The sequence below is a fragment of the Mustela lutreola genome, chromosome 13 (genome assembly GCF_030435805.1).
Source record: "Mustela lutreola isolate mMusLut2 chromosome 13, mMusLut2.pri, whole genome shotgun sequence".
In the NCBI taxonomy this organism is placed as follows: Eukaryota; Metazoa; Chordata; class Mammalia; order Carnivora; family Mustelidae; genus Mustela; species Mustela lutreola.
The window spans coordinates 69941030-69959904 of NC_081302.1; the positions used below are offsets into that span (position 1 = coordinate 69941030).

Here is an 18875-nt window from a genome sequence, read left to right on the forward strand (position 1 = left end):
CCACAGGGCACAAATTTACACAGGTATATTTAAGCTACAGCTTTACTCAATAAAATATAGGTGTCATATACCCTACCATCAACTACCTTTTCAAATCTCAACCTAAACATTATTTTAAGTTAATATTCGAGTGCTTACAGTGTATCAGACCCATCACCAGGCATCAGGAATCTCTTCTCATATCCCTTCCCTCAATGAGAGCTTAAAAATGTAAATCTATCATCTCCTCCTTACTGATGAACATACTCTAATAGCAGTGTTAAGCATGAATCTTTTTTTCTCCAAAGATAAAGGGTAAGTAACTTATATGAAAATTTAGAAAATCAGGCAAAGTATAATTTACTTCCCAAAGTTTTCAATTTAAGACCTACAGGACCTAATTACTGAGTTAGTTGTATACCCAATATTTAAGTTAGCTATAGACAAAAAAATAAGAGAAATATAATGTCAGCCACATATATAATTAAAAAATTATAATAGCCACATTAGAACAAGTAAAATTAAACAGGTGAGGGTAACATATATATATAAATATCTGTATATTTATATATATATCTATATATATAACTTATTTATAATAAAATAACCCAAGAGGCAATATAACTAAAACTTTCATTTCAACATGTAATCAACAGAAAAATTAATAATAAGAGTTTATATATTTTTTTCCCAAACTAAGTCTTAAAAATCAGTGTGTATTTTAAACTTAAAGCACATCTATATTCTTACTAGCCACATTTTAAGAAGTGCTCAATAGTCCCAAAATGGAGTGGCTTCTACACTGTATAGTATAGCTACAGACAAGCAAAAAGAGATGGCACTTCAAAACAAGTAGTAAATATATGAAAAGACAAGCTTATACAATGAGTCATAGTTTTCATTAGACTTTAAAATAGCATAAATAGGGGCACCTGGGTGGCTCAGTGGGTTAAAGCCTTTGCCTTTGGCTGAGGTCATGATCCCATTGTCCTGGGATTGAGCCCCACATCAGGCTCTCTGCTCAGCAGGGCGCCTGCTTCCCTCTCTCTCTCTGCCTGCCTCTCTGCCTACTTGTGATCTCTGTCTGTCAAATAAACAAAATCTTTAAAATAGCATAAATATAGTCATGATTGATAAACCTTTAGTAAGTTATTTAAGATAAGCTAGGCCTAGGGGTGCTTGCATGGCTCAGTCAGTTAAGCACCAGACTCTTGATTTCAGCTCAGGTCACAATCTCAGGATCTTAAGATCTAGCCCGGCTCTGTGCTCAACATGGAGTTGGCTTGCCTCCCCATAACCTCCCCACAAAACACACACAAAAGCTTGCTGTCTCACTCTCAAAAAAATAAAATCTTTGGAAATAGAAAGATAAGCTAGACCTATACTGAAACGGTATAAAAGAAGATAGCTAAATTATGTTATTTGTTAAAAACAAAGGGAAAAGGGGTTAAAAATAATGTCATCTTCAGAAGCTGTGTATTATATAAAATGACTTCAAACAGATATGGGCATGCTCTCTAGAAGCTTGTAACTAGGTACATAACATGACAGAAAAATTTTAGAGATAAGAAAAATTGAACAGATTTTTTAAATAATTTATTTATTTGACAGACAGACATCACAAAAAGGCAGAGAGGCAGGCAGAGAGAGGGGGAAGCAGGCTCCCCACTGAGCAAAGAGCCCAACTCAGGACTCAATCCCAGGACCCCAAGAGATCATGACCTGAGCCAAAGGCAGAGGCTTTAACCCATGGAGCCACCCAGGCACCCAAACAGATTTTTTTAATAGAAGCACATTAAAAAAAAAAACCTCTCAAGGAAAAATAAATTACAGGTTGTTGTTTTTTTTTTAAATGAAGGAGGAATTGAGGTAAAAATCACTACTGAGTATCCCATAAAAAACTGAAATCACTGTAACAAATTAGCTGCCATCTTCCATAATTAATTAATTTTTTAGGTGACAAGAATTATTCATATGTGAATGTCCCTGGTCTTTCTTTCCCTGTGCCTACTCAAAGAGAATTCTGGCTTGGCCTGCTGAGTCTCTTCCCTTCCCTCACCCTCTGAGACTGTCTTACCAGTGTAAATGTAAATTATTTTAGGCTTTGTAATATAAAGAGAAGAAAGAGAAATACTAAGAATTTACAGGGTAAGAACTCTATGCTGATTTTCTGACAAGTCCCAAAATAAAAGGATCAAGAACAGTTATACTATGGGAGTAAATTTTTAAAGAACTACTACTACTACTACTACTAGTTTATATATCTCTATTCCACGTAATATTCAAGAAATAGGAGTAAAGAACCTGAGTCATAGAGAAATTACTTTTTCTTATTGGGGACTACGTTCTTTTGGTTCCATCAACAAAGAGACTGATCATGCAGATCATGAATTTATAAATGTAACATACAAATATAGTCTCCAGAGTATCTTATCTGTGTTGCCAATGGAGACTGGTTTGAATAAAAACTCTTACTCTTTGAAGACATATGGTAAGTGAAATAAGCCAGACTCAGAAAGACAAATACTGTATGATTACACTTACATGAAGTACCCAGAATAGTCAAATTCATAGGGACAGAAAAGTATAATGATGGTCCCCAGGGCCTGAGGGAAAAGGACTGGGGAGTTACTATTTAATAGATACAGAGTTCCAATTTAGGAATAGTTAAGAAGTTCTAGTTATTCAACTGGTTTTTATTGAATGCCTACTATGTGTACATAATTATTACACAATAGTATAACAGTCAGAAGAAAGGAAAAGTTGACAGGAAAAAGATAAGCCCCTCTATGTCAAAGAGCCAATTTATCAGAAGTTTGGGTAAGTATAAGTAAGATACCTATCTATATACATTGAGCTCCTGAAATAATTAACTGAATTGGACTCTAATAAATTTTATACCTCCCCTGAGAAGCCTGAGAGGGTGGGAAAAATGTGAATACTCATGGAATAAAAATAGAGGGATTTCTATAAAAAGAAATGAAGTTGATCTAACAATAGATTATAGTTAACAGTAGAAAACAAAACCATGGAAACACTTCCTCATGACCTGTGTCCTTATGCAAGCTACCTCCTCTTTATAGAAAGCTTTTCCATTCTTGCCCTTTATATCCTGGGAAACAGTTGCTTGTCCTTCAAAATCCAGTTCAAAAGTCACCTAACAAGATGACCTTCCTGGAATCCTCCACGGAAAGTTAGTGGATCCATTGTCTCTATGGCATTTTATGTAAATCTTTATAATATCACTATTTACCATTGTAATGTATCTGCTTATTCTAGTTCCTGGTGCTGAACCTCCAGTTACTGAAGGGAGGGACTACGTAAAAAATTCTTTTTTATATGCCCAATGAGTATCTTTACTCTGACAATAGAACACTAGGTTAGGATTACTCAGTAATTTCTTGAATGGTCATTTAAGTATCCTGAGCTTGCCTGAGTGAAAAAACAAAAACAAAAAACAAACAAGCAAACAAACAAAAAGCATGCTTCTACTTGATAAGAGCTGGGGCAAAGCGCAACTGTAGGCACCAAGATAAAATGGATAAAGCACTGGATGAAGAGTCAGGGAATCTAGGTGTTAATTCCTAGTCTGTGAAAGACCACAGGATCTTAATCTACCTGATTCTCATTCCTCGCCTAGGTAAGAGATAGAGTTAGACTTTTGCCCAGATCTGAAGACCCTATAACCCATTTCAAATTTAAACTTTCTTTTAAACATAAAAACCATGCATGTACACACCTAAAAATCTTTATCTTCCCCCTACCCCAAGAAAAATAAAAATTGAAATGTTACAAAAGAGGCAAACATAGAAATTGAAAGAACCATAAAAGCTTGCAAAGACAAGATTTATACCCAAATCAAAAGTGTCAAAAACAAGCACACAATATCAAAGGTGAAAAAAAAAATCCTCATTCCAAAACCAAGTTCAATAAGCAGCACAAAATTCCAGATTCTACGATAAGTACTCATGAAACCAAGGTGAATAACACAATGTTCTGATCTCAAGGGATTCAGAGTCTCTAGGGTAGTCTGACAAGTAAACAAATATTTAAAATAGAATGTGCAAGTACTGACTCTAAGGTATGTACAAAATGATATGGGAAAGCACAAGATTGGAGGAAGAGCTTTTAGGGGGAGCTCCAGGAAGGTATGGCCTAAGTAGGGGATGAGAACTAAATCTTGAAACACAAGTAGGTGTTTTTTAGAGAAAGGTGGAAAAATATGATGACTTGAGAAATGCAGTAATTATTTAGCAAGTAACAGTCAATATAATATAATAAAAGGAACACTTTTCCAGTGATGACTCCTATCTCATAAGTTTTTTAAATAATTTAAATTCAAGGACTTCAAAAGGGTAATTAAATTATACAAAATTAGTACAAATCAAGTAAAATAGTTTTATGACATTTTATAATAAAATATTGCTTAACTGAAGCTCAAAACACTTCTCTTTTAAGATATCAGACTTAGTTGGGGCGCCTGGGTGGCTCAGTGGGTTAAGCCGCTGCCTTCGGCTCAGGTCATGATCTCAGAGTCCTGGGATCGAGTCCCGCATCGGGCTCTCTGCTCAGTGGAGAGCCTGCTTCCCTCTCTCTCTCTCTGCCTGCCTCTCCATCTACTTGTGATTTCTCTCTGTCAAATAAATAAATAAAATCTTTAAAAAAAAAAAAAAGATATCAGACTTAGTGTAACTTAGAAAGAAGACTATTTTTATTTCACTGAAGATTTTACATTTAACAACAAGATGATAAAATGAGGGCGCCTGGGTGGCTCAGTGGGTTAAGCCGCTGCCTTCGGCTCGGGTCATGATCTCAGGGTCCTGGGATCGAGTCCCGCATCGGGCTCTCTGCTCAGCAGGGAGCCTGCTTCCTCCTCTCTCTCTCTGCCTGCCTCTCTGCCTACTTGTAATCTCTCTCTGTCAAATAAATAAATAAATCTTTAAAAAAAAAAAAAAAAAAGATGATAAAATGAGATAATGCATATCATATGTTTAACATACTGCTTGGCATGTATGGATTTAATAAGTGTAAGCTGCTATCACTGTCATCATCATCATTAAAGGTTTCTATTTTTTTTTTTTTAATTTATTTGACAGACAGAGATCACAAGCAGGCAGAGAGGCAGGCAGAGAGAGGAGGAAGCAGGCTCCCCACTGAGCAGAGAGCCTGACGCAGGGCCCAGGACCCTGGGATCATGACCTGAGCCGAATGCAGAGGCCTCAACCCACTGAGCCACCCAGGCGCCCCAAAGGTTTCTATATATTTTAAACAGCAATGAACCTGGAAATGAGACCTCTAGCTTTTAGTCTCATTTCTCCAACTAAACTGCTTTGCAAACTTGGACAGCCACTTAACTTCAGCCACAGTTGACTTATTATATTAAAGTAAACCCACATTTACTTCAATGGGGTTGGGAGAGAATAATTAAAAACATAAAGTATGAAACCAAACCCAATCTATAAATGCCAATCCCTCCCCACAAGTAAAAAATTTTAAGATATCTGTAGAAATACATGTATGCCATCTTTAAACCAGCTGCAGGTTATATCTCTCAGAATATGAAGGTATTTGCTAGAGATAAATGTATCTAGACATTTACACTTCCATAAAATTTGCTATTAATCAATGTTTGCTTTATTTTCTTAAACTGAAAAAGGAATCACAATTACTGGAACTTATATTACCTAGACCCTAGAATAATTCCTTCTATAACTCATTTGTTTTATCCATGCAAATATGATATATGTGGTGGTCCATATAATTAATACTAACATATCACATATCCACTTTCTCTATATAAGATAAATATATTAATGTATGCTACTATTTTGGTTCAAAGTAGCCTAAGAAAAGGTCAACAATTCAAAATTAGTTACCATTTATAACACTGTATAATCAATTATTCCCAAAAACTCAAAAATAAATAGTTCACACTAACTTTTGCTAAAATCTTTTTTGTATACAAATCCATCAAACTGTCCTACATTCATTTTGATTTCCTGTAAACAGCTAGTCCTGAGTCCTCCAAGGGCAGCATTCCCTACCATAGCACCAGCTCACTGAGACTGGCTGGACCCTCCCTACCAACATCACTCTCCATATAGTGCTGGCCTTTGGGATGATTTCTAAGTAGCTTCACTTTGTTTAATAATGAAAAGGACTCTAGCTTTTTTGAATCTGAAGGCCTGAGTCCCACCTCTGCTACTTAATACCTAGACAGACTTATCTAACTACCTCACACACATTTCCTGCAGCCTTAGTATCCACATCTATAGAGTAGTATCCGAACAAGAAGTTATTCTGAGGACTAGTTAACACAGTACAATTTCACAAATGGATTTTAAACAGTTAAGAGCTGTTAACCTATAGGCTAATATTGTTTTCCAAAACAACAGATCACAAAATAGTTTTTAATCCCCTAACTTACCCCTTTGGCTTGTTACTCAAGAAGTCTTCTAAATATTTAAGCTAATACTCCCAGAGGGAAGAATTATTTACTAGGATCACCAATCATGTCCTACTACATCTAAATGTAAAATTCAGCCATGTGAGGAAAGGAAGAGATAGAACTGATTCTAGGCAAAGAAACTTGTGTTACCTCCTATCTATTTCCTTCCCCAGTTTTCCATCTACCTTACTCAAAGTAGGTAATTAGGAAAAACTATCTCAGGCACTAATACAGACAATGCAGGATGCTGGAAAACAGACCTCCTGTGTTTCACCAGAAGAGCCTGATCTGTAAGTACCTATGATCCCTTCTCTGACAGGTTCATCAGGGTCAGGTACTCCAAACTAAAAGAGAACATCTCAGTTTTATTTAGATCATTGTCTTTTTTCTATGATCAGATGATCCTCAGGCTCAAGATAAGAATAAAGTTAATAATAGTAAGCCCTAAATAAACTGTGTACCAAAGGCTTTACATACACTATTTCATTTAATCTGCCCAACAGCCTTGAGGTAAATATCCCCTTTTACCCATAAGGAAATTGAGGCACATAAAGTTTTAACGGCTGTGTGATATCCCATAATATGGATGTAAAATAATTCATTTAACCTTTTCCTACTGTTGAACTTTTAGGTTGTTGCCAATTTTTTCTTATATCATAAAACTACATTTATCCCTCATACCTGTCCCCAGGTAATTCTTCCTCAGCCTAAAGAACTAAGAATTAATGACAAGAACATCTTTAAATCTCTTGATACATAGGGTTAAAATGTCATTCAGAGTAGCTGTTAACATTTTACATACCCTACAACATCATTTAAGACTACTTTATCCAGGCACCTCGGTGGCTCAGTGGGTCTTAAGTGTCTGCCTTCAGCTCAGGTCATGATCTTGGGGTCCTGGGATCCAGCTCTGGGGTCAGACTCCTTGCTCAGCAGGGAGTCTTCTTCTCCCTTTCCCTCTGCCCCTCCCCTGGCTCATGCTTACTCACTCGCACCCACTGTCTCTCAAATAAATAAATAATCTTTTAAAAATGATTATTTTAGCATGCCTAGGAAACAATGGTAATTTTTTAATCACTTGTTTTTCATTGTACATTATTATTATGTTATTAGTGAAAATAAATTTCTATATCAATGAGCAATATGTATTCTTGAAATATACCAAGTCCTTTGCCAAGTTAATATTTTTCTTAGGACTCGTCCTATAATACTTAATACTTAATATTAATACTTAATACTTAATACTTCTTTCTTGAAATATACCAAGTCCTTTGCCAAGTTAATATTTTTCTTAGGACTTGTCCTATAATACTTAATACCTAAGGTTTTGGGGATTTTTTGTTTTTTGGGGGTTTTTTTGGTTTTTTTTTTATTTAGAATACTGGTCAGGAGTCAGTGGGGTGCAACTCAAACTGGCTCAAGCAAAATAAGAAATTTATTAGCTTAATGCATTGAAAGGTCAGGGGATACAACTGACCTGAACGGTTCTAAAGATGTTGTTGGTAATCTATCTCCTCATTCTAGGTGCCTCTGTGATAGGTCCATTCTCAAGCATACCCTGATTCATGGTGACAGATTGCCAGTCAAATACAGACTTATATTCTAACATTTTGTCAACACTAATGGTCAATATCTTTCTCTGACAGAATTAAAGAAGTTACCAAGCTACTCAGATGTGCAGCTAGAATTTTAACCAAAAGTTTTATTTGATGAGCCAGGTCCAGTTTCTGCTTCTGATTCAGGAAAGCAGAAAGGAATCCACAGAAACCCCAAACCATATAAACAAAGAATCAAGAAGGGATGACTTCGAGAGGAGTCTCAAAAAATCTAGAACTGTTAGCAGCAGAAAAAATGGATGTTATACAGCCAAAATGTCAGAAAATTGTAACATTCTAGCCCTTGGCTGCCCATAAGGTATGTATACATAATTTTTCATGTATATATTCACTTCTCCATATATACATAATTCTTTAATACCCATGTTTAACAATGTTACTACTGGGCACCTGGGTGGCTCAGTTGTTAGGTGTCTGCCGTAGGCTTGGGCTGTGATCCCAGGGTCCTATGGAGCCCCACACCCTGCTCAGCAGGAAGCCTGCTTCTCCCTCTCCCGCTCCCCCTGCTTGTGTTACCTCTCTTACTGTGTCTGTCAAATAAATAAATAAAATCTTGGGACGCCTGGGTGGCTCAGTTGGTTGGGCAGCTGCCTTCAGCTCAGGTCATGATCCCAGCGCCCTGGTATCGAGTCCCACATCGGGCTCCTTGCTCGGCAGGGAGCCTGCTTCTCCCTCTGCCTCTGCCTGCCATTCTGTCTGCCTGTGCTCGCTCTCTCCCCTCTCTCTGATAAATAAAATCTTAAAATATATAAATAAATAAATAAATAAAATCTTTAGAAGAAAAAGATGTTACTACCATAGCCTCAAGGAGGTATGGGGTGAGCAGGGAGTGAGGAAGAGACAAAGACAATGTCAAGTTAATGCATCAAGCTACAAGTCTAATAAAACTTTATGTTATGAATTGGTCAAGTCCAAATGTGCATTCTTTTTGGTGGTACCTCATTATCTGACAACATGTAGTTATACAATAAATTTAACTACCTCCCTGATACTTAATATAGGATGGTAAAGAACATAAATAATAATTTGCACTTAGAAGAGTGGCAAAGGTAAACCATGGTCACTAATTTGAAGCACACACGGTACACTACTGGTTAGAGTAGCAAGAATTTCTTATCCTGGCAATGCAGTTGCTTGTTCAACCAATGCAGATGTACTCATTCCTACTAACTCAGAAGACCTCACTTGTCTGCTCACCTTCATAGCTTAGATTTTCCATCCAGCAGCTACGCTGCTTTAGCAGCCAACTTCCTCTTACTAAAGCTTAGAACTGCCTTAGAAGGAAAGGAATACAGATCTTTGTTTCCCAGACTTGAAGTTATTCTTGAAGTCTCTTTTTTTTTTTTTAAGATTTTATTTATTTATTTGAGAGAGAGAGAGATTGAGAGAGATGCATGACAGAGGAGAAGGTCAGAGGGAGAAGCAGACTCTCCATGGAGCTGGGAGCTCAACGCGGGACTCGATCCTAGGACTCTAGGATCATGACCTGAGCCGAAGGCAGTCATTTAACCAACTGAGCCGACCGCACACCCCTCTCAAAGTAGTTTTCTCAAACCTAACAAATTTTTGGTCAATTACCTTCAATCAACTGGTTGAATTAGCATCAGAGCCAGAAATCTTGTCAAGATATAGCTTAATCCAGATTTCCATCTTTTCAATATCCTAACAACATTCAGTCTCCCAGTATTTTCTTCCCTGTCTTTCATGCCAGCTTGCACCAAAGCTAGCTGCTCTCCTCTAAAACATTATCAAAGGCCACAAAAAAGTGACCAAAAACTAAAGTATCCCCCTAAAGTTACCAACTCAGTAATTCCATGGGCAAAGATACCCAGGTGACAATTTAAAGCAGCTGTTCTGTAATTCCTTAAAAGGAATTGCTAGGGGAAAGCAAAGTCTTCATTGCCTTCTACTCCATTTCGACATTTAAAGTCTATTCCTTACAACATACCATTTCTATTTACTAAAGTCTATGCTAGGAAGGATTCTTTCCATTAACAAGTGACAGAGCCCCAATTTAAAATGACTTGAAGCTAACAACAATAATAAACTTTAAAAGAGAATTTAATGGTTAGAAAATAATCTCCATAGATTATTCTCTCCAGAGAATGCCAGAGGTTCAAGCAGAATCAAGAATGTATTTCTCTCTCTCTTGGGGCACCTGAGTGGCTGTCAGTTAAGCATCCACTCTTGATTTCAGCTCAGGTCATGATCTCGAGGTCCTGGGATTGAGCCCAGCTTGGAGCCCACCATTGGGCTCCATGCTCAGCAGGAAGTCTGTTCCAGGTTCTCCTTCTCCCTCTGCCCCTTCCCCTGCTCATGCACATGCGCAAACACTCATGCACAAACATTCTCTCAAATAAATGTTTTGTTTTGTTTTTTTTAAAAGGACATATTTCTCTCTCTCCCCATACTAAGTCAAATTCTAATACAGGCTCCCACAACTATAGGATGATACCAATTTAGCATCCCCAAAAGAATGAGTTTCAGCACAAGTCCTATGACTGACCCTATGACTCCCCTTGAGTTAAATGTTCAACCCTGAGCCAATCACAGTGATTCTGGCCATGCCTGGGTTAGATACCCAGCCCACCTAAACCAGCTGAACTAAAAAACGGCAGGTAAGTGCTTCCTCAAAGGCAACTACAGTGCCCTTATCAAAAAGGGAAATGTATGCCAGAGAGACAAAAACAAAAGATGTCCACTATTCCTGGCAATATGACATACTGCAAAAACACTTTAATTTTTTTTAAGATTTTATTTACTTATTTGTCAGAGAAAGAGAGAGAGAGAGAGTGCACATAAGCACAGGCACAAGCAGGGGGAGGGGCAGTCAGAGGGAGGAGCAGGCTACCCACTGAGCAAGGAGCCTGATACAGGACTTGATTCCAGGACACTGGGATCATGATCTGAGCCAAAGGCAGACAGACACTTAACTGACTGAGCCACCCAGGTGTCCCAATAACTTTTTAATTTCTATTCAAAGCCTTATATGTATTCTTTGCTAATAAGAACATAATCTTTGTCATGTGCTTATACATTTGATATATACATAGGTTTATTGAAACAAAAAGTTCTTATCAGATACTTACTTCTTCCAATGTGTCAGTTTAAAAATAACATTTACCTATATAGTAAGGTCTACATAATGCATACATATTTAACACACATTTCTAGTTACGAAACTAGGCAATACATTAAATGAGTCTCATTTATTTCAGGATCTTGGGTCTGGACGTTACTGTTGACTGTTGAGAAACTGGTCTTCTACTGCCTAATTAACACGGTCCTTCCCACTCAAAATGCATTTAACTTACCCAAGAACCAAAACATAAAAAATAAATATGTATCTTCAACTTATGATGTTATGTTCTGATAAACCCATTGTAAGTTGAAAATATCAAAGGTCAAAAATGCATTTAATACATCTAACATTCTGAACATCATTGCTTGGCCTAGCCCACCTTAAACATTTTCAGAACACTTACAGTAGCCTACAATTGGGTAAATCATCTAACATAAAGCCTATTTTATAATAAAGTGTTGAATTATCTCCTGTAATTTATTGAATACTACACACTGAAAGTAGAGAAAAACAGAATGGTTGTATGGGTACAGAATGGCTGAGTATATCAGTTGTCCACCCTCATGATCCAGTGGCTAATAGAGAGGTGACTTGCTGCCTAGCATCACGCGAGAGTATCATACTACATATCACTAACCGAGGAAAAGGTCAAATTCTAAGTATGGTTTTTAATGAGTGTGTTTTACTTTTGGACCATTGTAAAGTCTAAAAATTACTGAGCCATCAGTTAAGTCAAGGACCATCTGTATGCATAAAACAGACTCCTGCCCTTGTGGAGTTCACAGCATAGGAGGGGTAACACACATAAATAACAACAGTAGAAAAATAAATAAATAAAAATATTTGAGAGTGATAGGTGTATCTCTGGAGAAGGAGATACTGGTTCCCCCACTACCCAAAAGTAGAGTGTTCTGTGAAACCTTTCAAAAGTCGAAATGCATAAAATGAAGAGTATCTCCCACTCTCCTTAAGTTGGCAATATGCTACTTCACTTTTACAAAAGACCTATTACTAAATAAAATCTTTAAAAAAAAAAAAAAAGGGTTGTACTCTTAACTGACTGAGCCACCCAGGTGCCCCTTGGGTTAAAGCCTCTGCTTTCGGCTCAGGTCATGGTCTCAGGGTCCTGGGATCCAGCCCCACATCAGGCTCTCTGCTCGGCGGGGAGCCTGCTTCCTCCCTCTCTCTCTGCCTGACTCTCTGCCTACTTCTGATCTCTCTCTGTCAAATAAATCAATAAAATCTTTAAAAAAAAAAAAAAAGACAAAGACCTATTACTGGTACAGTAATGGTTTTTTTGGTAAAAGCAAAAATCTTCAGATTTTTTTTTTGGTTAACAAAAACAGGTATTAACATAGGTCTTTCATAAAAGTGAAATGGCAAAACATCAACTTTTGGAAAGCAGGGGATACCTGTATGCTGACAATGTATGAAATGTGAAAAGTTCAGGCAAAAAATTAGAAGCCTATGAAACTGATGTAAAATAATATTTAAATAAACAGTCAAAAATGTGGATGATTGAATTTTAGGATACAGTAGCACATCAGTGATCCAAAATGGAGGGCGGGGGGATAAGACAAATAGCTCCCTTTGTCATATAATCTTTTCCCTAAAAGTTTCTATTTAAAGACCTACTGCATCTTTAAATGTACAAAGAAATTTTAAACCTAACTTTTTTTATTCCAATTGAATAAATTCCAATGAATTTCTCTATACTGTGTTTGGGGAAAGCATAGCAAACACAGAACCTTGAGATACATTTATTCAACAGCATAGTATTTGCCAAAAACTGACTAGCAATATACAACAAAATACTTATTTAAAATTAATATGCCTTGATTATAATCTGGCTATAGAGTATTTGCACTTTGCTCTTTTTTTATTCAACTATAATTAACATACAGTGTTACATCAGTATAATGATTCAACAATTCTATACATTTCTCAGGGCTTATCCATACTGCTTTGGTGTCATTCCATGACTAAATGAATCTTTCTGTGGAAAATCTCAGAACTCTTGATGGTGTAACTTCCAATGTTTACAAATGGATTCTTAAATTAACTTGCAATACTCAATAGCAAAAATAAAATAATTCAAGTTAATATGAAATGACTTACATGCCAATGTAAAATTAAAATGCAGGAAATTCTCTTTTTATATAGGTAAATGTAATTTTGTTAATATTATGGACTTTCATGATTCCAAGATGCAACTACATATTTTTAAAATAAATTCAGTTCAAATGCAGAATATACCTTTTGTTTGTGAAATTCTATGTATCTTTAAAGGGAAAATGATTCTGATTTTCAAACTACAAAGGAAAAAACTCTAAGAAAAGCTACTGTCCCATTTAATCACAAGAGAGTCACTTAAAAATTCCCTATTAACAAAAATACTATGACTCATATGCAAGAGAGGAGAGTAACTTTGCCCACAAAATCCCGGGTAAGTATCTTATATTGTTTTCAATATAATATGCCATTCACATGTAAAAAAATGAAATTATCAGAGGAAGTATTTTTTTTACAAGATACACTGATATGGGGCGCCTGGGTGGCTCAGTGGGTTAAGCCGCTGCCTTCGGCTCAGGTCATGATCTCAGGGTCCTGGGATCGAGTCCCGCATCGGGCTCTCTGCTCGGCAGGGAGCCTGCTTCCCTCTCTCTCTCTGCCTGCCTCTCCTCTACTTGTGATTTCTCTCTGTCAAATAAATAAATAAAATCTTAAAAAAAAAAAAAAAGATACACTGATATGGCACTGTAATTTGGGGAAAAAAATTTTTAATCAAATGCTATAGAATTATACTACCTAATACAACTATTCAAACCTGAATTCTTTCATTAAGTAAATATCAATCCTCTATTTTATCTTTTCTAAAACTATGTTTATATTAAAATCTTTGATAAAAAGAAACTTTCATTTATAAACAAAGAACACATGATATTTACATAGCATTTACTTCAAGGAAAGAAAAGCCTTATACAAACATATGTTAAGGGTGTTTACAAAAGAAGCACTCGATTAAGCAGTATGCCTATTTTATAACTGAAACAGGCAACCAAATTCCTTATCTAGAGTTAGGACTCTCTTGTACTGCTACATTAAATAATTCTTCCTAAAGTCAAAGTTTGTTGATGATCAGCTTCTTTCACAGCTACACTGCAAAATTCTTGACACTATAATATCATTGTAACATTATTTATAAATTGATTTACTCATCTTCCTGATTCTGTAAATATAAATATTGGGTGCTATATTTTAACATTTCAAGTTATCAATATCATTATACAAAATATATCCATCTACAATTGAAATTAATCACTTTATTTCTCTTTACATCTGTGATTCTTCGACAAATTCATAACCCACCTGATTAATGGAAACAGCTCTACCTTGGCAAACAAAAGCAGAAAAATTACAGCTATGACTGCGTAGAAACCCTATATTTTACTGCATACTTAAACTTCACTCACCAAAACTTTTAATTCTTTGGGCAAGGCAAGAGAAAAAAAACACCTGAAAACCATGAATTAGTATTCCCATTTTATCTAGAGATATAGAATGTACATGAAAAATAGATAAATATTTTGGCAAAAGTGACTGATTAAGACTGTCTAAGTAGAAACTGTTTTGTTTTGAAGTTTCATCAGTTTCCCTCCTTTCTTTTCTGTCATAAATGGCACTGTGATAGAGATTTCACTATTTCTACCTACTTTTTTAATTTAATATTTTAAATTAAGATTGAAAATTGAAAAAACTCACTTTAGAGATAATATTAGAAGCTTCTAACTTCTAACTAGTCACTAAGCTCCCTAAATGGATTTTACTGATTTACTTATTAAGTAAACAGAATTGTTTTGATAATTATTTTCTAAATGCCTATGATTTCCAAGTATTTTCAGAACCAGCTTAAGCATGACATTTTTTTCATGAGTATATTAGAAAGATAAAGCCCTAAACCTACAGCTCAAGAAATATTACCCTTCAAGTGATCAATTTGTATTCTAAAATCAATATAATTAACAACTTAATAGCAAATAGCTCCCTTTGTCATATATTCTTTTCCCCAAACGTTTCAAGAACTACTGCATCCTTTAAATATGTACAAAGAAATTTTAAACCTAACCTTTTTTATTCCAAAATCAATGAGTTACAAGGTCTTATGTGGATTTGGGATATAACATTTCAGTATTACCTTATTTCTGATTACTCCAATTAAGCTTAACAGTAAAGCTAATCTCTAACATAATGTTTGCATACTGAGACTTCACGCCAGATTTTTACTGCACTGTAAGAGAGTTAAATTTCTTTTCTATTTCAAAAGAAGTATTTCACTTCCTTTCTTAACCTAACTGTATATGTATAGAACCCCATCTGTTAAGAACTGATCTGGCATACATCACTACTGCTGCAGAGTCCAAACTGGTTACACATTCAAATCAGTTTCCAGCTTGTGAGAGCTCTATTGCCTCTTATCATGTTAAAATTTACTAAGCATACAAACTCTTATTAAAATAACCTAATATCACATCACCTAAGGTTAAAAAATGGTACTGGTTAGGTGAAAACTGGAAAAAAAAAAAACTTTATATGTGTTCTTTTAAATTTACAGAAATACAGTACCTGCTAACATACTAATAGATTTTGAGATTTCATCTTGCTTGTTTTTTTAAAAAGGCAAGTACTGATCTCCTATTTGCAGCTGGTTAAAAGAAACAATATTTCTGTCATTGTTTTGAAAAGAATTTGGTTATATCCAGGTGACATTCCCCCAAACTTACAATGACTTTTTTGGTGATTTATTTGACAGGTAGAGTAGAAAGAGGTGTATTCTATGTAAAAAGTAATAATATAACAAAGCAAACACATATTCTTTGACTTGACATACTAGCAAAAAAGGGGGAAAAAAGCAGCTTTAACTTTTCTGTGAATTTAAGAGGTTCATAAGACCACAGACATTAATCCACGTCTCAGGGCACCACTGCTATAGTTGCAGCTTTCTTTCAGTTTTCCAATAGATGAAATAAAAATAATTGCTTGGCTGAAAAATCAGACTATATAGGTGTTATAAAATCTCCTTGTAAACATATTTTTACATTTCTGTGACTCCACACCAAACACAAGTCAACTGATCCGCTCCTGATTTAAGCCTTGTCTTCCAAAACCCTACCTTAACAGTGTATCAAAGACTAGATATTGCAGAGGAAACTGCTTTAAAAGCTTTGCTGCAGCAAAACTGCATTTGCAAAACATTAAAAATGAACTACTCTTAATTATCCGCAATTTATGATTCTGCTTTCTTTATTTCTTCTCATTTCTTCCCCTGACATCTTGAACGTTTCTTAGCCTCTCTGTAGATAGTGCAAAACATTAAGTCATACACAGTTCTGCAGTAACTCTTTCTTATCATGAAAGAAACCAAAACCCACGGCTTCATTTAACACCTTGCCTTTAGTCTTGATCCACATGCCACGCTCTCGGAAGGCAACCATAGAAACCAACCTGTATGATTGGGTGCCCTCACATTTTAACACCTTGTGTGCATTTTAAAAAAAAAAAAAAATGACTAAGAGGTCAGCATACCCAGGGCAATATTACAAAGAAAGAAGGCTGCCTAAAAAGAGATGGGGCGGGAAAGGGGGGGGGGGGCATGCAAAATACAGCCACAACACTCTCCATCACAGCCTCTGAATATATTTAAAGGCAGATGCAAAACTGCATCATTTTCCTCATTTGAAAACATCACACCTCAGCTGCTCAAGTTAGAGCTAATGCGCTTCTCACATTTCGGTAGCACGGGGGAATTTAGGCTCCAGGGGCAAGGCTTTCATCCTCGGAGAGCGACACCACAGACAATTAAGAGTGTAGAAGAAAGAACCCCAGAGAAAAGGAGGCCTCCTCTCCCCCTAACTAAACTCTCAAGTCAACCCACAACCTGCACGGCAAGGAATAATTTCTGCTCATAGTCAGGAGAAGTGATAATAAGCGGTGTTAAGTTGGGCACCGCACTCAGGAGGCAGGAGAGGACCAGAGGAGAGCTGGGAGGTGGCGTGGCTAAGGCTGCGCGCAGGCAGGTCACCCGCTGGGCAATACCCGCCCGACGATCGGGGCTCCCAGGGACGCGCAGCGTGTGCGACCCTGGGGGTGGTGTGTGGGAGCAAGAGGCTGGGGAGGCAAGCTATGGGGGGCTGGGAGGCAGATGGAGAGCACGCCTTTTCCCTTACCAGGTTGAGCACCGTCTCCACGATGTCCCTGTTGCTGACCTCTCCGACCTGTATGAGTCCAATCAACACTGCGAATTTCATCCGGATGTTGCGGATCGGCACCGAAGGGTTAATCATCCCCGCGGGCAGCACCACCGAGCCGGAGCCGGACGCCCCCCTCAGCTCTCCCATCCCACTGCCCCCGCTGCCGCCACCGCCGCTGCCCCCGCCGCCTCCGCCTCCGGCCCCGACGGCGATGAGCCCCACGGGCTGAGGCTCGAGCCCCGGGCCCGGGCCCGGCTTCTCGCTCGCCATTTGCCCCCCTCCTGGGTAGAAGGGAAGAGCAGAGGCGCTGCCTCCGCCGGTACCGTTATACCTGCCTCGGCCCCCGCCCCCCGGCCGTCGCCTCGGAGCCCCAGCATCCACCAGCGCCGCGGCGCCGGGCCCGCTCCCGCCTGCGCGTCAGCCCGGCCCGCTCCGGCGCCCTCCCCGGCGGAGGCGGTGGGTTATTCCCAGGCTTATTCCCGGCGGTGGCTGCGCCGCTAACCGCTGCCCGGCGAGCGGCAGTGCCCGCCCAGCAGCTATACCGCTGTCGCCGCCGCTACCGCTGCCTCCTCTCTCTCCCCCTCCCGGTCCGTCCGGCCCGGCCCGCCCCCCGCGGAGATGCGGCCGCCGCTCTGAAAAGCCCTGAGGGGCGAGCAGCTGGCCACGACGCTGGCCGGTGCTGAAGCTCAGGCTGTGGCCGACGCTACTGACGCTGCTGCTACTGCTGCTACGGGCGCCACTGTTGTTGTGAAGCCCCGACGCCGCCGCTCACTCCGCCATGTTGCCGCCCCCTGCCTGCGGTAGCGGCCACTGCGCCTGCGCAGAGTCTCCGGGGGTGGAGCCCTCGGTGCACCCCCTCTTTTGCCCTGCCCTCCTTCTCTTTTCCACCCACCCACCCCGACACCCCTCCTCCCTCCCCCAACCACCCTGAGCCGATAGACAGGTGAGCAGGTGCATGGGGACCAATGCCAGACCCTGGGGCAAGCTGGTAGAGGCGGGACAGGTAGTGGCTTCCTTGTACTTTTTCCCTAGAGGGTGGATTCTCCCTGTAGGGAAGGACACAGTGAGTGTGTGTCTTGCCTTCGCTGCCTCCTCCTCCTTCCTTCAATATCCTTTTGCTAAGAGGAGGTTCATCATCTTCGTCTTCATCATTGCATCTAGCAGCTGCCACTGCCAGTGCCACGTGCCTTGTAAGGTAGGGGAGTGGCAGACGACCTCTTTCTGCCCCTCTTCGTCCTTCCTCGCAGTACTACCCGCCTAGCGCCCCCCATCCCCCAATTTCCCAAATAAAAAGTGGCTGTCAAAGCAGAAACAAACGCACCACGGGGAAAGATCTTGCATTGTCGGGGAAGGCTACAGATGGAGTGTAATGGGTCTTTTTCTACAGCTATGAAAGAGACTGACACCTGCACACACAGGCACGACTTAAAATAGAACTTGTCAAACAGTGATCCGCTCTGGATGGAGCTCTGAACAACAAACAGCTCTTGAACTCACCTATC

General features: G+C 38.7%; 1 protein-coding gene across 6 annotated transcripts in view; it reads right to left on the bottom strand.

Annotated features, from left to right (window-relative positions):
• NBEA (neurobeachin) overlaps positions 1-18191 on the bottom strand; it is a 685682-nt gene extending 667491 nt beyond the window's left edge. For all 6 annotated transcript variants that reach the window (XM_059144025.1, XM_059144024.1, XM_059144021.1 and 3 more), the window contains exon 1: positions 17350-18191. In XM_059144025.1, the coding sequence (XP_059000008.1) occupies positions 17350-17643 (294 nt within the window). In that variant the 5' untranslated portion in view covers positions 17644-18191. The remainder of the gene's footprint in view (positions 1-17349) is intronic.
• Positions 18192-18875: the final 684 nt, after the last annotated feature.